The sequence below is a fragment of the Anser brachyrhynchus genome (assembly GCF_964034855.1).
Source record: "Anser brachyrhynchus genome assembly, chromosome: 11".
Lineage (NCBI taxonomy): Eukaryota > Metazoa > Chordata > Aves > Anseriformes > Anatidae > Anser > Anser brachyrhynchus.
In genome coordinates this window covers 14,335,550-14,355,620 of record NC_137706.1, presented here as the reverse complement: position 1 = coordinate 14,355,620, position 20,071 = coordinate 14,335,550, and the positions used below count along the sequence as shown (strand labels likewise).

General features: G+C 57.0%; 2 protein-coding genes across 5 annotated transcripts in view; one reads left to right on the top strand and one right to left on the bottom strand.

The window, feature by feature from the left end:
• Positions 1-11,659, top strand: part of ACAN (aggrecan) — a 49,011-nt gene extending 37,352 nt beyond the window's left edge. For 2 of the 3 annotated variants that reach the window (XM_080607624.1, XM_080607623.1), the window contains 6 exons: positions 5,983-6,096; positions 9,037-9,195; positions 9,281-9,363; positions 9,603-9,747; positions 10,345-10,527; positions 11,429-11,659. In XM_080607624.1, the coding sequence (XP_080463750.1) occupies positions 5,983-6,096; positions 9,037-9,195; positions 9,281-9,363; positions 9,603-9,747; positions 10,345-10,527; positions 11,429-11,517 (773 nt within the window). In that variant the 3' untranslated portion in view covers positions 11,518-11,659. The remainder of the gene's footprint in view (positions 1-5,982; positions 6,097-9,036; positions 9,196-9,280; positions 9,364-9,602; positions 9,748-10,344; positions 10,528-11,428) is intronic. The other variant, XM_080607625.1, reaches the window with a different exon arrangement.
• A 1,116-nt stretch (positions 11,660-12,775) lies between these two features.
• Positions 12,776-19,993, bottom strand: HAPLN3 (hyaluronan and proteoglycan link protein 3). 2 transcript variants are annotated; one of them, XM_080607636.1, is made up of 5 exons: positions 16,964-19,993; positions 15,331-15,489; positions 14,771-15,142; positions 13,843-14,145; positions 12,776-13,653 (listed from the first exon to the last, which is right to left on the bottom strand). In XM_080607636.1, the coding sequence occupies exons 1-5, from the start codon at positions 17,217-17,219 to the stop codon at positions 13,373-13,375; spliced, it is 1,371 nt and encodes a 456-aa protein (XP_080463762.1). In that variant the 5' UTR covers positions 17,220-19,993; the 3' UTR covers positions 12,776-13,372. The 2 variants fall into 2 exon arrangements, with proteins under 2 accessions (XP_080463762.1, XP_080463761.1); XM_080607635.1 differs by lacking the exon at positions 16,964-19,993 and adding an exon at positions 16,059-16,918.
• Positions 19,994-20,071: the final 78 nt, after the last annotated feature.

Below are 20,071 nucleotides of genomic sequence, written 5' to 3'. Positions count from 1 at the left end.
TCCTGTGCTGTGGCTCCCTTTCTACCTGAAGCTCCCTGGTCTTTGACTTTACCTCTTGCAAAAAGACCAGTTCTAATACCTGTCCCTTGCGCTGTGCTCAGAGCTCATAGGGTGTAATGGTTACCCATTAAATGCAATGAATTTTGGCTATCATTGAAGCATGGGTGAAGCTAGTTCAGCTTACAAAAGGAGCATGGAGTGAGGAGCAGGGGGCACGCGGCTGCTGGGCTCCTGTCCTGTCATTTAAGTGTTCCAGTTAGATTCAGCAGCCTTTTTAGTGGGATGACTTCAGAAGAATGATATTTTTCTGCTCTGCTGTAGTCCCTACTTCTCTCTGAAGGATAGAGCCAGAAGCACAAGAAGACCAGAAATTAACGCTTGGCATGCCAGTATTCTTTAGTTTTTAACCAAATTGAAGGCTTTGCCTGCACATGTCTTTAGTCAGCAGTTTGACTCCTCCATGAGGACAGGAACCCTACGAGCCTACAGCTTGAAGAATTGTCCATAGAGTTGGCTTCTCCATCCAGAGTTTTGCCAACTCAGTGGGTCTTTTTGCTTCTGGTAACATTTGAAGACAAATAATTATTAGCTGAGAAAAGCAAGCTGGCGCTTCAGTGAGAGGCTGTGGTTTGGAGCACGCCGACCAGCCAATGACTTAACAACTTCATTCAGGTCAGGGGGGAAAATAGAAATGTGCTGAAATGGCAGCAATTTATGTTAAGTTTTGCTTGTCTCTGGTGAAATGAACTCACGGAGCCTGCTGCCTAGGGCCCCAGCACAGCTGAAGGTTAGAAGTCATAGGGAGAAAGGTCTTGATGAGGTTTCCTCCTTCTTCATACCCTGGAAATGCAAGGGATAATGCTTTGTTGGTTTAAAGAAGACTATAGCAGAAGAAAAATGTCTAAAAATCATTCACCTGGTTCATAATGCTTCACCCAGTGTGGAAAGGAGCGTACATGCTCAAGAAGGAATTGGAGCTTCCAGTCCTGGCTGAAAGATGAGCAAAATCAGAAACCATTAACGGCCACCCAGATGATTTGATGTCTCCTGGACACACTGTGCATTTTGCATCAAACTTTTATTTGCTTAATTCAGACCTTTCTCTGAAGACGCAGCCTACAGCCCTGGAATAGTCTCCTATATCCATCAGTTAACTTCTACACACAACGTTTTGGAGGCAGAGATGCTCAAAGTTGCTGAGCTCTCCTTCCATGGGAGTGTTGGACAAATCAAACATCCCAGCAGATTGGCAGCTTCTCCTAGAAACAGGCTGTGCCAATATCTGCCCTTCCACTGCGTGGAGGATGTGGTTTAATCATTAAAGTTAATTCTTTTCAGAACGTAATTCCTCATCATAAGTCACTAGCTGGCTACATGATGTTCAATGCTGGTACTTTACTTAAAATGTGAGGGAATTGTTTTCTCCAGCTCCTCCTATTCTTTTCTTGTAGGAGTCATTCTACAATTGCTCAAATGTTTTTCTTCTCTGAGTTATCAGTTCAAACTTCCCTGGAGTCTCCGAAAAGCAAATTTAATTTGTACCTGGATTATTTTTTTCCTTTGGCCTCTAGAAGATAATGTTGTATCTGGTCTCTGAATCCCTGTTTGGATAAACACACAGGAATCTATAAAGAACAGGTGAGAGGCACAACAGGGACAGCTGGACATCCTGAAAATGCCTTGCCTTTCAGTCCTATATTTTCCTCTCTGCAGAACAAAAGCAGGAGTTTAAATCCTAGAGTGTGTTTCTAAACTAGTCTCTTAGAGCTTCAGTAAAACTGCACAGTTTATTTCAGGAGTTGGGTGATAGCATCCTGTCTGTTTGCAAGCTGTTCCTCCCCAGGAAATGTTTTAAGTGCAAAGTTGGCCTTATTTGATGGATATACTTGCTATCATCGATCCAGGCTGCCATTGGGAGAAATGCAGAGACTGCACCATTTTAAGAAGTGTTAGCACTGTCTCTAGCATTGTCTTCCTAGCTTGGGATGAAGGATTTTGAAAGAAGTCCCTTCTCACTGTGTGTTCACTTTTGCGTGCCATTTGCCTTCTGAGCAAAACCAGGACTGATCTATTTCTCTTTCATTTCTAAAGGATTTTTCTTTCCAATTTCCATGATCTAGTACAGCACATTGTCTTCAAAGACACTGGGCAAATACTTCTGCTGTGTTTAGCTGCATCAAAAGAAAATAGTACTGACTAAATATAGTAAGTATCTGGCAATGCAAGAGAAATCTTAGGAAGAAAATGGTGAAGGAAATTCAAAGTTTTCATTGTAACACTGCAACTCCCCTTGCTTTTGCCAGCCAACAGTTTACATCTTCCAGATGCAAGAGCCTATTTACATTAGATTTCTTTGTTTTAATTTCTGGTTTCATTTAAAAAAAATAAATAAATCCAAAAGTTAGACCTTAGGTCCAGTTAATATTGTAAAATAGAAACTCTTGTGACAATAGGTTTGAATAATCTTTTGCAACTTCTGGGTGATATTAACTGCAGTGCAAATCATCTCGCGAAGAGTTGTTGATTTTGCATTATCCTCGAGAAGTGAGTTAATAACATGATCTAAATGGGCTTCCTATTCTTGGCACTGCGAAGCATTTTCTTCTCTGCCTCTGTTTCAGAGCTGAAGCTCTTGAAAGCCAGGGGCTGCCTCTGTTCTGCATCCCATGCCACATCAGTTGTCCTTTGTTAGCGCCGGGTAATAATAGCAGGAGTCTCTTCTTGTTGCTTGATAAGCTCTTGGGCTGCACCTCAAAGCAAAGCTGACTTTTGAATGACTGCTCACCCAAGCAAATAAATAGCTCACGTACGCGTAAGACCCTTGGGTGGCGAGGTAGGGAGGGGGCAGGCGGTGCTGTGGAGCCTGGGGCTGGCCCCTGCTGAGCACAGCCTGCCCTCGTGCGTGCCGCAGGCTTCTCAGCCAGCTGGTGATGGGCACAGCGACGTGCTGACCTCACCTAGCCCCAGACTCTGGGGAAGCGGATGCATTTCTGGCACAGAAAAGGTTAAGAAGAAAAAAGCCAGGCGCTGAGTGATAGATGGGATTCTTTTCACTGGAGTTCTCACCTCCCATAAATCCCATGGCTTTGATGCGATATCCTAGAACCACCCACAAACTGGCTTGCCAGGGTTTCCAGAGGCACCACGGCTGCCAATCTTACCATTTAAAGCTTACTTTTCTAAAAGACCAGATTTTCTGGGAGGACCAGAATCAGCAACACTTCCTCCGAGCTAGCTGACATGTTTAAGTTTCCTGATATCAGCCTGGTGAGGTGATCCTGCATCCAGATGGAGGCACAGTCACTGTCCCAACAGCAAACAGGCTGAAGGGGGAGTTTGGTATTTATGATCATCATGTGTTTAAAATGTCTTCTTTCCAGCCATTTGCAGCATGCTTCTGGGGAAAAAAAAAAAAAAAAAAAGTCTCACTTTTATTTGTTGCCTGTTTTTCCTTTACTACCTGTGAGTACACACCTTTTCTCTTTGTGTGATATATACAGATATATATGTGTATGTATGGAGATATATATAACATATATATTGTACGCAGAGATTTGTTTTTACAGCCTATATAATATGTGCAGTCATATTATATACACTATCTGTAAAAGGAAATTCTGCCCCAGTGCTATTTCCCGGCTGGAGATTTGTGGCAACGAATTTGCATGTGTGTGTCTGCTCCCTCTTCCTCTGGCCCAAGGGATGGCAACAACTCGCAGTGGGTCTCATGCATCTCAGAAGAGATCTCGGATGCACCAAGCTTTAGTCCACGTTGCCAAAGACGACTGAAGACTCATTATTCCCCACTGAATATTCTGCTTTAGCTCTTGCTTTAGTGCTCTGTTCCCACTTCTGTGGTGTGCTTTCCCCTCGATGGAGCCTGATGGACAAAGGAGAGCCTTTCCTTACTTGTTCAGCTGGAGCCCACTGGAATCAGTACAACCGTCTGCTGCCACTGCTGTTGGAAGCCCGGGGGGACCTCTAGAGCTGTAATCATCCCTCAGGATGCTTCATTTTCCTTCACACTTTCTGTCTTCTAAGAACTCCAAGTGTCACTGATAAGCAATAGCCAGCCAAGTGCAGCTCCTCTCTTTTACCAGACCCATGACCTCCGTTATGTTCTGGAAAGTCCCGACTTATTAGTGTCCTGGAGACAGGATCTTCAGTTTTCTTCATGCGGCAGTGAATATAGAAATCCAGAAATCTTTCACGATTATTTAGAAGGGCAATCAGAGGAAGAAATTCCTTCTCTCAGTGAAGAACTAACTGCAGAACTGGTGGAAGTGGTCCATCAGCCATCTGAGGAATGATTACATTGCTCACAGTGACGCAGCCTAGAATAAAGATGACAATCCTCATGCTCCAAAGCACGAATCGATTTACCATCCAAGGTCAGGAAGAATGTTTTGCATTTCTTAGGCACGTTACAAAGCATGCCATATTTTAGCTGACATAATCAGACGTTGGCCACTGAGCAGCCAGACATTCACATCGGGTATAACGTGTCTGCTCTCGTATGTCTGGGGACACTGAGCAACTGGGCCACTGTTCTGCAGGGAGACAGTATCAGAGTGAAAATGCCCTAACCAGAAGAACACAGACCTTGAGGAGACACTGCCCTGCTCTGGTATTTCCACAGCCACCATTTCATCATCTTTGAATGTTTCCTCACTAATGCCTCTGATCCACAAGAAGAGTGTGGGAAGTTAGTCAGCACTTTTAAAGATTTACTTTTCTTCTGAGTGTGAAAGAAAGAAGTGTTATCTCACATGAAGAGCTAATCAATCATCATTTAACCTAACCTGCACGGTGTGCTCCCACTTTCTTCCTTAGTCTTGTTTCTTTAGTTGAACATCTCTGAGATCTTTCCATTCTGAATGATTTTCCTTCTGAATCCAGAGGTTGATAAATAGGATTAAGGCTCGCTATGGAGAGATACTAGGAGAAGAACTTTAATTCCAGCACAAATTACATTTTCTTACATAGATACAAACTGCCCACACATGGCCTTCTTCAGAGCATCCATGTCTCCTTCATTCTTCCCTGAGATGATAGAGGATGGAAGTGCTACCAAACAATGGCACTTACCACCCAGGCTTGTGCAAATTAGCAGATTGAGCTGGGGGCTGAATTCTTCCCATCCCAACTTCTCTTTTCACCTGTGGAAAAGCAGAAGGAATCTTAAGAGCTGCTCTAGATGGGGAAATAGGAATAGTTTCCACCACCATGAGGGAATCCACAGCTGGGAAAGACCTAGAGCTTCTTCCAGACCCATCACAAGCAAGAAAGTGCATAGTGTGGACAGGTCCAGAATGGCACTACACTCCGGTGTTCTTCACCGAGGAAGAGGCTGTCATAGCTCTTCCTAAAATCCTCACAAGGAAAAGGCTGTGGGTCTTTGAACCACCTCTGAATGCCCTTCTTTTCTTCCCTGCACTTAGCTTCACTGAGATGAGATTACTTGCCCTGGGGCTTCATCTGAATTAAGGTTAGGAAGAAACTAGTAGGGAACACTGGCTCCAGGAATGCCAGCTGGAAGATAGACATCTATTTCAGGATGTTTTTCTCACTTTTGAGAAGTCCACATTCTTCCTCATATACACATAACTGGTGGAGACGGCCACAAGTTTGCATGTTCCATCCGTTGGGCAGAGATGGTAGACAAGGAAGAGTTACCCTAGCTGTCAAAGAGGCTGAGTGCTGTGTATCGGATATACGTCTTGCTGAGGCTGTCTTGGTATCTCCAGAGCGGTGTTCAACCATCAAGTGACACCAAAACAACATCCTCCTCGTAGGGTGGGTCGGGCCTCTTGCCTTCCTTCCTCCAGCAGCAGCAGTGGCAGTATGCTTCCAAATAAGAACCTAACAACTCCCAGGTTCCCCCAGAACACCTGGTACTCCCTAAACAAGCAAGGAAACGAGTTCTCCTGTCGGTGGAGTTCCCTGCCCAGAGCCCTAATGGAAGCCCTTCATTTCTTGCAGACACTGATGAGTGCCACTCAAGCCCCTGTCTGAACGGAGCTACCTGCGCTGATGGCATCGACTCTTTCAAATGCTTATGCCTTCCCAGCTACGGAGGGGACCTGTGTGAGATCGGTACGGCCTACCTGGCTTCAGCTAATCTTACTAACAGCTACATCACCTCCTTCCCACCCTACCCCAAAGAGCTGACCCCAGGTGCTCCCGTCAGCCCTCATCTCCGTTAGCTAACCTCTAACAGCAGCTTGGAGTACGGCAGGGGAACGTTTTGAGCCTTTTGCTTACATATTCCAGTTAGTTTGCTCATCACGGCAGTGTGTTCTCTAAGATCCCTGAGCAGGAACTTCTGGCGTCTTCTTCAGCTTTCTCTTGCTCAGTTTCTCTGGTGGAGCTCCGTACAGACTGTAGTGGTGCTGGTCACAGAAGTCACTGTCTCGTTGGCTCAAGGGTCCTCCTGTTCATCTGTAACAGCAGGGAAACATCTGAGTACATCTTCACCCCAGGCGAGCTGTCTCTGCTAGACTGGAATTTCATGGAAGGATGCTTCAAGCGAGCCATGTGAAATGATTGCGTTTCACTCTGTGAGGATGCAGCTGAGAGGAGCCTCCTTCACTCCAGGACCCTCCGCAGATCTGACACAGCATGACATTTTTGTCATCTCTGCATCGCGGCTTCCCGTGGCAAAACCAGCAGGGAACGTGTGTCTTTGAGAAAACATGAAGCAACCTACTTTCACATCAAAATGAGGCGCACTTTGACCTGCACTAATACTTCTTTTTGTTTCTACAAGAAAAGAAAAAAAATTTTTGTTTTCTTAAAGCTGATGAAAGCCCAAACTTTTGTCAGCTTAACTGAGGGGAAGTTCCCCTGCCTTGCTCAAACAAGAGGAATAAGTTTGCAATTTCTTACTCACCTTGACACAAGTAATGATAACACACGTTGGATTTTTTCCTCACCTGTCTGCATCTCTCTTTCTGCTTTCATTATGAAGCTGTGGAGTAGACCATAAGAAGAAGGCTCAGGATTTTGGGACCGTCTGGGCAAGAATGATGCTGTCTTTATGTCTCCTTGCTAATGAAACCTAATCAGCTCCTGATTTACTCCTCCCTGCTGCCTTTTGTTCTGCCAGAAGATGCCTACCCTGCAGCTGCTTATAAACTTGTTTGGTCCAAGCCAGCCTTAATTTCCTCTTTTCTGTGATTTATGGGCTCGCGATGCCTGGGGCCCATAGCCTGGGACATGCAAGAGGAAATCAATGCCCCAAATTCAGTGGTGAATGCAAATCTTGATTATTCCCATGTGGCAAGCCTTCCTTTCTCTGACATCTATGGGTCTCCAAGAGCACCGGGACACTGCAGGTGATCTCTGCCATCTGTGCACTTAGCCAGTCCTTCCTATCACCACAACAGTGTCCCTACCAGGGAAAAAGCTTTTTGTTGTCCTTCTCCAAGACGATTGCTGTCATATTTTCCCATAAGTAACAGCTGTGTAGGAAAGAGTGGCCTTTCTCCGAGGCAATGTCCTGCTGAGGTTCTGTGCCATGTGCTGTCCCATCCCCGGGCTGTGATGACAAGAGGTGACATTCAAGCAGCTGGAAAAAAGTATATTTAAATCTCAAAAGACAGAGCAATGTCTGCTCACCTCGTGCGAGTGGTCTGCCTGCAGAGACCAAGGGTCCTTAGAGCTTCAGCTACTTCCAGATAATCCATCTGATCTGCTAAGGAGGACAGAAAACATTTTAAACCCTTCCAACACCTATGAAGCACCTGCAGTCCCCAGTTGGAAGAAGACAGAAGGGTGGATTAGCAGGAGTTTGTGTGATTGAAGGTGACCGTGCTTTGACCTACTGAGTTTAACAACAGAAGAAAGAAACTGAGCACAGAAAACCTTACTGGGAAGGGAGAGAGGCACGAGGACTGATGAAATCTCACCGCTCTGAGAGCAGGAGGTGGCTGAGAAAGGGTGGGAGGTCGTGCATCTGCAAGGCTGACATTAAACCCATCCTGGCGTGTCCTCGATTTCTGCTCTCACCTCTACCAGACTTCTCTCCGACCAGGGTGTAGTACGGCTCTCTCTGCTCCCTCTTCATGGACGGCAGAGGGAAAGCTCATCCCTGTGAATGTAGGTACTGAAAAAAATGATGTGGCAGAGCTCATTCAAGGCCCTAGAGGTACACCATCTCCAGCCAGTGGCTGCTCCTGCCCAAAACCCAAGACTCGTGTGCCACCATAGCACCATTTCTGTGTCTGCCTTCGTTTCCTTCAGGCACGTGGAGAAGAAGCGTGCTGTCATGTTGGATGGAAGCTTCTGAAAGCTACTTTTGTGGTGGCTTCTCCATTCACCTCTGTTCTCCCCATCTGTGGTTTTATTTTTATAAGTAGTAGGTTCAACTCTTCAAAGTTTCTCAGGTGGTAAAAGACACTCAAAAAGTTGAGACATTTTTGTCCTTTTCTTGCAGTTTCCAAGACTTTTTCTTGAGATTTCCTTTTCTGTCTCTGCCATGGTAAGTTCCTGCCCCCTCTCTTTTCTCCATCTGGGTAGGTTTCCCTTTCCTCAGAACCCAGAACCACAGCAAACAATGTGACCACCTGAACCCAGCCTTTCCTCCCCCCTTTCCTTTTCAACATGCGAATGTCGATTCTGGGCTCTGGGATTCGCGTTTTGGAGATGCTTTCCAAAGCAAGAAAACTCTGCAGGCCAACACAAGTGAGAAAAGAGGGTTGTGGCTTGGGCCAGCTCCTCAAGAAGCCCAGACACCAACGAGGATGGAATCGCTCAGCAATAACTCTGTGTTACTCAAGTTTTCCAGTAGCACTGGTCACCCTATGGCAAATACAGGGCCTTCGACACAGGCTCCCTTCTCTTCTGCATTTTTCTTCAATGTCTTCTGTCATTTTCCCTGGGGTGTCAGAGAGACACCCCTGTCAGGGTTTGCTTTTGAGTGGCAGTGACCGTGTGTTGTCCTGTGCCGTCAGCGCATGAGCTGCCAGCAGGTGAGTCGGAAGGCCTCCAGGCTCACGCTCCAACTCCTTGTCATCACGCCCTTGTGTGTTTCAGACCTGGAGAACTGCGAGGACGGCTGGACCAAGTTCCAGGGCCACTGCTACAGGCACTTTGAAGAGAGGGAGACGTGGATGGACGCGGAGACCAGGTGCCGAGAACACCAAGCCCACCTGAGCAGCATCATCACCCCAGAGGAGCAAGAATTTGTGAACAGTGAGTGTTGGGGGGCACGTGGAGGACCCGCAGCGAGCCGTGGGGAGCCACCACCCACTCTTCTCTCCCCGTCTGGTTTTCGCAGGCCACGCGCAGGACTACCAGTGGATCGGGCTCAGCGACAGAGCCGTGGAGAACGATTTCCGCTGGTCCGACGGGCACTCGCTGGTGAGTCCCTGGGGAGGGCCAGGGGGCACAGGAGCGGGGTTCCCCTGGCATTTCCAAGCCTCTCGTGAAACAGAGCCACAGGCTGGGCCCCATGGTGGTAGAAATAGTCGCTGTAGAAGCGGTGTGGGCAGCCCGTGGTTTCTCCTGATAAAAGGCAGGAGACACAAAGGAGGGGAGGAGAGGCAGCGGGAGAAAAGGGAGGGCTTGGCTCCAGGTAAAAGGCTTTCCTCTCTCCCCAGCAATTTGAGAACTGGCGGCCCAACCAACCCGATAACTTCTTCGCCGCGGGTGAGGACTGCGTTGTGATGATCTGGCACGAGCAAGGCGAATGGAACGACGTCCCCTGCAACTACCACCTGCCTTTCACGTGCAAGAAAGGAACAGGTGAGCCCTTGCACCAGCAAGGAGGGGGGCCAGTGTCTGTTGGGCCAGGGCATGAAGGCAGCACTGGGAGCACCCAGTGCACGTGAATGGGAACCCATGGGTCAGGTCCAATGGGGTTTTCCTCGCAGGAAGCTTCATTTCTGCACAAGAAAGTCAACGCAGAGAGCAAAGAGGAACGTAACATGGATTTGTCACTGCAAGGGGTGTTCAAAAAGGTGGAAAGAATTGGCATTAGGATTTGACCTTGATCAAGCCTCTAGGAGGAACACCCCTGAGGTCTTGAAAAAGAATAACAGAAGCCAGGAGGAGCGGGGGCCTCATGTCCCCAGGCAAGGCTGTACCCTGGTGGCAGCATTGCTCCTGCATGCCAGCCCCATGCCCTGCCAGGGAAGCTCTCACTGTAAACCTGCCTCTCTGGTGAAGTTTTTATGAACTTTTTTGGCAAGAGTCCCCTTTTTTGTATCACCTCCATTTGTTTCTCCCCAAAATAAATGATCCCCCCATTGTCAGCTGCTTCTCTGGCGCTGGGGCTCAGGTGATGAGCCAGAAACCTTTCGGATCCCTCCATCTCTCCCTGTCTTTGCCCGTCTCCCATAGTTGCCTGCGGGGATCCCCCCGTGGTGGAGAACGCCAGGACCTTCGGCCGGAGGAAGGACCGCTACGAAATCAACTCCCTGGTGCGGTACCAGTGCGACCAGGGCTACATCCAGCGCCACGTGCCCACCATCCGCTGCCAGCCCAACGGGCAGTGGGAGGAGCCGCGGATATCCTGCATAAACCGTACGTCTCGGCTGCCCCAATCCCCACAGCCCCATCCCGTGGGATGTCAGAGAGGGATGCCTTTGACCAAACCTTTCCCCCCCTCGGCCACCCTTTGGGGAATGGGGAGGGTTGGGGCTGATGCAGGGGTGGCACCGCCATGGGGTCAGGGTAGCTCCGAGCCAAAGGGATGCCCTGGTCCCTTGTCTTGCTGGAAGTTTTCCCGAGATAGGGCTGTAGGAAGGGGAAAAAGGAGCTTAATAAGAACCAAGGCTACTTAGGGAAGGAAAAGGAACGCTCCTGCAGTGGTGAGCTCTGGCATCAGCAGAGGACAGGAGCAGGGCGCTGTGCCCGGGGTCCCCCCGTCCCAGCACGCTGCCGAGCAGACAGGAGCCCCGCGGCAGAGCTGCCCCGAGGGACGGGGCTGGGCTCCTCGCCCCTCTCCTCTCGGCCCTCCAGCCCTCTCCACGAGGCGTCCCAGCCCATCCCCAGGCTGCCTACACCCCGCTCCCATCCCTGCTCGCAGCTTCCCAACAATGTCATCGCCCTCAGCCAAATCACATCCGTCAAGTGTCAGCCCAGCTGCTGCTCCGGCTGCAGTCCCGGGGCGGAGGGGACAAAGCTCCAGGCAGGGAGGAGAAGGGGAGCAGGGGCAGGCGGCAGCGGGGCAGCCACGGCCCGATGCAGCCTTGGCTCTGCCAAGCACCAGGGCAGGGGGCTCAGGCTGCTCCCCTCTTTCTGCTGCCCCCGTCTGAACCCTCCTGCAGCTATTGGGGGGGCGAGAGAAGGGACGGCGGTGTGCTGGCTGCCGCTGGGACACCCTGCTCTTCTCCCCGTGCTCACCCGTTTGCCCAGGGATTTTATTCTGCACGGGACCAGCAGTGTCTGTGCTGCCAACAAGGTGTCTTTTCTCCCCCCGCAGCCTCCAGCTACCAGCGCAGGCTATACAAGAGGAGCCCCCGGAGTCGGTTGAGACCCAGCGGCAGCGCCGTGCACAGACCCACCCATTAGAGCGGGGCGAGAGACACCGAGGGGCAAACGGAGAGAGAAAGAGATTTTTACAGAACAGTTATATTAACAGAGTCGATTTCTTCTTCTTGTTGTTGCTTTTTGTCATATAAGGAAAAAAAAAATTATATTAAAGACAAACCCACCTTTGTGTATATATATAAAAGAAAAAAAAAAAAATTAATGTTTTTCCAAGCACCAAAGCAAAGCAAATTAGAAGTCAGCCTTTTTACTAACCGTCCGGTTCCAATTATCTTCGTGCCTTCGGGGACAGGGAGGGGGGTGGGTTTGCAGAGGGCAGGGGGTTAAGTTAAATAATAAAGATGATTATTTTTTTCCTGATTTTATCCACGAACAATGTAATTATTTCTGTTATTTAATCTCCAGGGTGGACAGCACCTTTTGGGGTTAATTTTATTTTTAATTTTTTTTTTTCCAGAATCCTCCTACTGCTGCGGCGCGTCGGGGCGGGTGGGGAGATGGGCAGTGAATGTACCGGGGGGGCCGGGGGCTGCGGTAGGGGGGAGCCGGGGGGGGGGGATGCTGAGACCCGGGGGTCCCGGCCCCGCTCTGCTTCCCCGCCGCCGCCCCACGGCGCAGCGCCCACCCCGGGACGACGTGCTCTTTCCAGGGGACCGTGCGGGGCACCAGCGTTCCCTGCACCTATTTATATTTTTGAACATATCCTATTTTGAAAGAATGATAAATAATAAAGAGAGCCAAATCCGATAGGGTTGTGTGGTGGTTTTTTTTTGGGGGGGGGGGAAGGGGGTGGCGGGAGGTGTCTGGGGGGGGCTGGTGGAGGGTTTTCCATGGCAAGAGAACGGGGAAGGAAGGGAACCCAAATGGGCTGCACGGGGCATCATGCACCAGCCCCAGCCAGATCCCAGGGGTGCAGTTGTGGGGACAAGGGAGAAATGCAGGGGGACCCCAAAAGGAGAAACCGCTCCCCAGATTTGTCTTGGAAGGGGCTGGGGCAGGAGGAGCTGCCCAGGAGGGGTCAACCCCATCCACACCCCACAGCTAAAACCCAACACCGAGAAATCCCATTGCCAGCAGATGCTCACCCCCTGCCTTCCAGGCCCGGCCCCTGGGGGGTTAATTAGCACTCGTTACGAGGGGAAGGCCCCCAGGAGATGATGGTGAGGTGATGGAGGCATGCATGGCCCCGACAGCACCCTGGCGGTCCTGCTGGGGACCCCCCCACATCCTCCCTCCACGGCACCAGGCTGGGACAGAGGTGGGGACACAGCCACATCACTCTGGGGCTTTCTCCCTCGTTTATTAGAAGAGCTCCAGGAAAATACATCTTTTCGTAACAAAACGCTCGAAGAAGAAGGCACCAGAGTTCACACGGAGTCCGGGCGCGGGGCGCACGGAGGTAAGGCACTGGGGCTCCCGTGGGGACGGGCACAGCAGCATCCCCCAGCAGGACGGGGATGGGTACAGGGCCACAGCAGGGGATGGGGTGCAGCAGAGGCACCCGCTTTGTGCCTCCGGTCCCCTGCAGCCGGGGTGGCAGGGGACAAGGGGGCAGAAACGTGGCCGGGGACAAGGGGGCAGAAACAGCCCGGGAACGGCAGGGTGGCCGGCGTGGGCGAGGGGCTGCCCCGGCCCCGAGCAGCAGCCCCACGCTGTACGTGGAGCAAAATGCCCCAGCCAGGAGCCCTGCTGCGTTGAGAAAGTGTAAAATGTAAAGGAAGAAAAAAAAAAAAACCTAAAAAAAACAAACAAAATAAGCCACCTCCCACCCCGCCTCCCCCCACAATCACCCCCAAAACAGCCTTGGGAAACACCCGGTGCAAGGCACCGTCGGGCTGGAAGCATCCTCTGGCCGAGAAGGAGCTCCCCCGGCTCCTTATCTCTCCTTGTAGCAGAAAACCCCAAACCTGCCCTTGCTGGGGAAGCCGAAGCTGCGGACGCCGGGCTCGGCAGGGCCACAGTTGGCTCGGGGCTTGGCGATGGGGTAGCGGACGCTGCCGTCCGCCAGCCAGCCGGCGTCGCAGCGGTCCAGCCCCAGGAACTTCCAGGCGGAGTAGAGGTGTCCCACCCTGGCGATCTCAGCTCCCGCGTCCTGGCACGCCTGCTTGGCTTCCTCCAGCGTCAGCCCAGCCGGGCGCTCCAGGTAGAAAATCTCTCCTAGGAGGGACGGAGGGAATCAGGGGGGGAGCCCCCGGTGCCGAGCATCACCCGGAGCATCCCCGCCGGGCTGCGAGCCCTGTACCCCAAGGGGCAGGGAGGACACGGGATGCCACCAGCGGGGCACCAGATGCCATCTGCGGGGCACAGCCCCGTCCCCAGCCCCCCTCCCCGGGGCTCAGCACCCACCTCTGAGCGCGGAGGAGAAGCAGAAGACGTCAAAGCGATGCAGGTGTCGGTGGCGGGGGCCGTAGCTGCGGATGCCCGGGGCGAGGTGCAGCCCGCCACAGGGCTTGCGGGGCAGGCGGATGGGGTACTGCACGGTGCCGTCGGCCAGCCAGCCCGCGTTGCACCAGTCCAGCCCCTCGCTCCACGCCTGGAAGAGCTGGCTGAAGGTGGCGATGACGGCGCCCTGCTCCTGGCACGCTCGCTCGGCTTCGTGGAAGTTGAGGCGGTACTGCCCGCGGGGAGGCTGGTAGGGGAACACGATGCCTGGGGGCGGACGGGGCGCTCAGCCGGCTCGCAGGGCAGCCCACGAACCCGACGCCATCGGGAGCCTGCACGGGTCCCCGACCCATCCCAAACCCACACTGCGGGGCAGGGAGCACCCCAGGGTGCAGCAGCCCAGGCAGCACAGCCCCAGGCTCAGGCGGGGCTGCGCTGGGCACGCAGCCACCAGCAGCGAGATGCCAGCGACATCTGGTGGCACTGGGACAGCTGGTGGCTCCGTCCTGGGGACACGCACACACCTCCCTCGTGGGCATGGCTCCGGCACACATGGGGATGCTCGGACAACGATAATAGGGATGCAGAGACCACCACTGCAGGGACATACGGACCCAGGGACACACAGAAAGGGGTCCCAGGGGGACACAGCACCACCATGGGGACGCACAGACCGCAGGAACACCACCAACACGGGGCTGGCCGTACCACTGTCACAGGGACAGCTGGACAACGGGAACCCAAAAACCCCCATCCCAGAGAGCTCTGAGCCCCGAGGATCACCCCGCACACCCCAGCCCCTTCCTGCCCACGGGGGCCGGCTGGGCTCTCCCCCCAAACACCTCGCTGCCCCGCAGGGGTCCCCGCTCGCCGGTCCGCGCCCCGTCCCCACCTTGCAGCCGGAGGTCCACCACGTCGCTCTCGTCCTCCAGCCCGTCGATGACCTCGCAGCGGTACTTGCCGTCGTCCTGCAGGCGCACGTCGCTGACGACCAGCGAGGCCTCGTGCCGGCCGCCCTGGTGGAGGTGGGCACGGCCTCGGAAGTCCCCGAAGGCCATGTAGGTCTTGCCGATGGCCACCAGCACGTCCTGCTCCTTGGTGTAGTCGTCCCGCAGCTTGGACCACTTGATGCGGATCTTGCGCTTGCCCTCCTGGTCGGGCTCGAACCGGTAGTGGCAAGGCAGGGTGACGTTGGCGCCGCTGGAGCTGTAAACGGGGTCTCTGGGGGTCTCCACCACCAGCTTTGCCCCGTTGAAGTAAGCCACTGGAGACAGGGAGGGAAGATGTCACGGGCTGGGCCTCACCTCTCCCCCCAGCCACCTCTGAGCATCTCTGAGCACCCCCAGTGCTCCTCCAGCCCCGCGTACTCCTGAAAACGTGGGTGCTGACCCCATCCTAGAGGCAGGAGGGCAGTTCGGCCCCTTGCACCAGCCCCCCCAGTGCCTGCCGTACCTTTCTCATGCCCGTTGCCCTTGTCGTTCATGACGTGGTTGTAGTAGAAGCCGTTGTAGAAGGGGTGGTAGGAGCCGCTGGCCAGCTGCAGCAGGGTGGCCTCGAGGAGCAGCGGGAGCAGCAGCATGGCTGGCAGCGGGGCTGGACCCTGAGCCCGGGCTGCAGAGACGGAAAGGACTGGGGCTGCACCTGGAGAGGCACCGGCGCTACCCCAGCAGCCCCTTAACAGCCCCCACAATGGCCACCCGACACGCTGCAGGGTGACCCCAAAAGGAACGGTGCTCCCTGGCACGACGGGGCGCTCACTGCCACCAGCACCGCGGCTCGGCCAGCCCGCAGAGCTGGGGGCACAGCAGGGAACGGGGCAGCACCCGCCAGGGAAAGCAGGACCCCAGGGCGTCCTCCGGACTGGGAGCACTGGGAACACCTCCCCTGGGGCGCACGGGGAGCACGGCGGCCGAGCCCGGCTGCGGGCGGCAGGCTCAGCTTACAGAGGCAGCAGAGCGTGCAGCCGAGCAGGGGAGGAGAGCTCGGGGCCGCCCGGCTTTGTGCGGGGCCGGGGCAGCGGGGGCAGCCCCCGGCCTGGCCGCAGACCCCCCCAGCTCCCCCCCAGGGCCGGGTGCCGCTTCCCGCCCCGGACGCAGCGGGGGCTGTCCCCATACACCGAGCTCACCGCAACCCACGTCCCCCGGGAGAAGCCCGGCTGCCCCACGGCACCGGGGACCCACCTATGGGGTCGCTGCCCCCAGCTCGGCCCCCAGGGGCACCCAAGGGTGCCCAGCGCGGCGTCCCCCAGGCCAGGCACATCGCTACCTGCCGGCCTGCAGCCTTCCCCGGAGCCGGCAGAGGGGGCACGGCACCCGGCCAGCCTCCGCAGCCCCCCCTCCAAAGCAGGCAGGGATGTGACACCCGCGCCCCCCGCTCGGACAAGGTTTGCGAGCACCACGAGGGTGCCCCAAGGTGCGGGCACGGGGGGGGCCGCCTGGCACAGCGGGGACCGGGCTGGGGACAGCGGTGACATCCAGCCACGCCGCCGGGGCCGGGACGCGCAGCCCCCTGCTCCCCCCGCGGGGTGCCCGACCCCGGGCTCTCCTCCTCGCCCGGTGCCACCACCCTGCGGGTGCAGCCCGTGCACAGCCAGCCCCAAAAACCCCCATCCCCGAGGGCTTCGTGACCCCAGGACGGAGGGCGCGGGGTGGGCACCGGTGCCGGCCGCGAGGCGGGTGCGCGCGGGGCGTCACGGCGCTGCTCGAGGCACCGCGGCCATGCGCACGCCGCCGTGTGCTGCCGAGCGCCGGCGGGGCGGCGGCAGGGGCTCGAGGCACCGGCAGCCTCGCACCTCGGGACGGGGACGCCGGACCTCGCCCCGCTGCATCCCAAATCTCTTCGCTGCCCGCGAGCGGATGGCGGCGTGGGGACGCGACGGCGAGCCGGCGTCCTCGACCGCGGCGATGCCCGGCAGCCTGCGCGGCGATGCCCGGCAGCCTCCGTGGTGATGCCCGGCAGCCTCGGCGCTGATGCCCGGCAGTCCCAAAGCGATGCCAGCCCTCCCGGCCCTCCGCACCCCGCCGGGTGCCGCACCCCGGGGTGCCAGCCCGCCCCGCGCCCGTCCCCGGGACCGAGCCCTACTCACGCCGGGCAGCAGCGGCAGGCAGCGGGCAGGCTGCAGGCGGTGCGGTGTGTTTGGGGCTCTTGCAAAGGCTGAGAGGAAGCAGCTCCAGGGCCTGCCTCTTAAAGGGAAACACACGCCTCTCCCAACCCCCTGCTCGCAGCCCAGAGCAGGGGTGGGTGCCCCGAGACCCCCGCCCGCCCTCCAGCCCCAGCCGGAGCCACGCGCCCTGCCCGGGGCCGTGCCCTCGCCAAGCACCCGCCTGGTAACGGGACGGCATCGCCCCGGCTTGTGGGGGGAGCCGAGGGGAACGGGGTGCCCCGTCGGGGATGCCGAGATGAGGGGGGTGAGCCCCACTGTGTCCTGCTCAAAGATGTGCGCGGGGAGAGGAGGCATCCCGCTGCCCAACGTGGGGACTGGCTGTGGGCGGCGGTGGTGCCAAGCGAGCACGTTGTGGGAGCTCCACGAGCGCCACAAGCACGTTGTGGGAGCTCCACGAGCATGTCATGCGGGCAACAGGCAGCTCCGGGGGTGTCTGTGCTCTGGGGTCAAGGGGAGGCACTGAGCCACGAGGCTCAGCCTCGTTGGGGCTCAGCCGGAGGCCAGGAGGGCAAAGCAGAGCTGGGAGAGCGCGACTCAGTGATGGCTCTGCACCGGGACACAGAGACGGAGCCAGAACATTCGGGCAGCCCATCCGCTGGGGCACCTCCATCCACAGCACAACCCCAGCTCCTTCCAGCTCCAAGAGCCCTGGATCTGTCCCTCGGGAGGGCACGGCTGCCGTCCCAGGGCTGGGGGTGGCCGAGCGCCCAGCGGGACCCGGGAGCAGCAGCAGCGTGTGGCCTGACCCGGTGCCCCGCCGGCCCGGCCCGGCGCTGCGCTTTGTTGTTTTATGGCGAGGAAATGAGGCTCGGGGGCCCGGGCCCTGCTCCTGCCGCCGCTCAGGACGGCGTCAAACCGGAAAGAAAACAAGGCGTGCGAAAATAAATGGGAAACCCCATCCTGGCGGCCCCGGGCCTGAGCCCGTCTGGCACCGGCGGCACGCTGATAGGGAGCGGCGGCGGCCGGGACACGGCGTTATCTGCCACCAGCCCGCCGGGCCCACGCTGCCCCGACCCCCTTGGGAAGCGTGGCTGGGACTGCTGGGGGACCCGGGGTCTCACGGCTCGGCTCTGCCTCTCTAATCACAAAGAAGTAAGAGATTAAATCCAACCCCCCCCAAAAAAAAGGGACGGCCTGCATTCAGGCGGCCTCGCCGAGCAGCTCTGGCTGGACGCAGAGGCCATCACGGGTATTTTGGGGACACCGAGCCCCCGTGCTGGCTGTAATCCTATACATCCTGCCCCCAGCACCGTCACGGGGCCGCGATGCACGGCACCGCCAGCTCGCTTTTGGCGAGGGACAGCCGTGGGTGCATGACGCCCGGCGTGCCGCCCGCCCTGCCGGCCGGAGCGCGCTGCCCCGCAGCCCACAATGGGGGCGATTACATCTCCCGGCACGGCGGCTCCGGGACGTGCCTCCCCACGTCCCAGCCAGCGTCTGATCTGATCTGATCGGGGACGGTCCCCTCCCCGCCGGGGCACGCTGCTCCTTGGCGCGGCCGCCCCATTGTTTCGGAGAGGAGGAAAAAGCCGCAGGGTGCCCGAAATGCCCTGCAACGAGCCATCCCTCCGCACGGCCCCAGGAGAAGGGGAGAGGGATTGTTTGGTGAATCCCCTGGGCTCCTTCCCTCCTCTCACCCTATTGTCGGTGCTTAGGGGATGCTCCCAGCCCTGCTTTCTGCTGGGGCTTTGGGTCGAGCCCCCCGAGGGCGGCCCTGGGCTGCGGGGTGAGCGGCGCCGCGCGGGGTCAGGGCAGATCCAAGCCCGCAGCATGTGGGACGGGCACGTGCTTGGGGCTGGCCGAGCTGCGGGTTGAACAGGAGCCATAAAAATGTCATCCCCGGCTCGCCCGCCTCAAAGCCAGGGGCTGACAGCTCCGGCGCGGCCCCGCTGGGGATTTCTCTCCGAAACGCCGCCTGCATGGGACCCGTCTCAGTTCCCAGCAGGAACCTGTTGCTGAAGGCTAAAAGCAGGGAGGAAAACCCGCACCCGCGGCAGGACGGAGGAGGCTGCGATCGGCGCTGGGCTTTCCGGGCAGAGGCGAGAGGATGCTCTCCCCTGCGGCTGCTTCCTGCCGAGCAGGCTCGCGGGCAGCTGGCAGCACCGGCAGCGGGGTCAGCAGGCAGCGGGGTGCCGCGGCTGCAGCGTGCCGGCCTTCCTGCCTCCGGGAAGAGCATCCGAGGGACAGGGACGAGCCGACAGAGGCTTCGCGTGGTGAGCAGGGTGCCCCGGCCCTCCTCGCCCTCTTCAAAGGCAGCCCCGTGGTCTGCAGGAGGAAGGAAGCGGCACAGTGCTGGGAAGGGGCTCGGCATCCCCCAGCGGGGTGGGGGTGGCAGGGGACAGCGGTGACCAGGGTGTGGAGGACGCGTCCCCTGCTCCGACGTGTGGCTTTGGCTCGCTTCGTCCTCCCCGCACAGCCTCCCCCGGCTCAGGGCTGTCTCGGCCTGCCTTGGAGCAGGCTGCCCTTATCGCTGCCGCAGCTTCCCGGCGATAAGGGGGGCACGTCTGGGTGGGAGCGGAGCTCAGTGCGTCCCCCCCCTGCTCTGGCTGTGTCACCGATTTGTCACCGAGCAGCCAGGGCCGCGGTGAGTTCAGGAGCTGCGGGGACAGCGGGGCTGTGGCGGGATGCAGGTGGCACCAGGGCCATTCGTGCCAGCCTCGGGGTCCCTGCCCAGTGAGGCAGAAACCTCTGGAAGGAAGCAAAGCTGATCCACACCAACACCTCGGTGCCTTCCCCGCCAGGCCCAGGGTCCCCATCCGGCACCCTCCGTCCCCCACCCCCCCAGAGCTCGGCCGGCCGCATCCCCGCGCGCAGCCCTGGCCAAAGCTCTCGCTCCAAGAGCCAGTTTCGCTTCACAGTGGGGGATTTGCTCCAGGATCAGAGCCAAAGGAGGATACGCAGGGTGTGGGGTGCTGATAGCCACTTCCCCTCCCCACGTCCCGTCCCGTTACGCTGGGCCAGCTGCGAGCACCGGGCTGCCGCAGCTGGGAGGGGTGGAGGCCGTGGGAAGGATGCGCGCAGCCCGGGTAC

Bases quoted from the DNA above. Each gene is read 5' to 3' on its own strand.
- HAPLN3 (XM_080607636.1), bottom strand. From the start codon at position 17,219: ATGCCGTCCCGTTACCAGGCGGGTGCTTGGCGAGGGCACGGCCCCGGG. The intron at 15,143-15,330 runs GTACGGCAGGCA...CCCTGTCTCCAG, and splicing joins GGGCAACGGGCATGAGAAAG to TGGCTTACTTCAACGGGGCA. The intron at 14,146-14,770 runs GTGGGGACGGGG...GTCCGCCCCCAG, and splicing joins GGTGGACCTCCGGCTGCAAG to GCATCGTGTTCCCCTACCAG.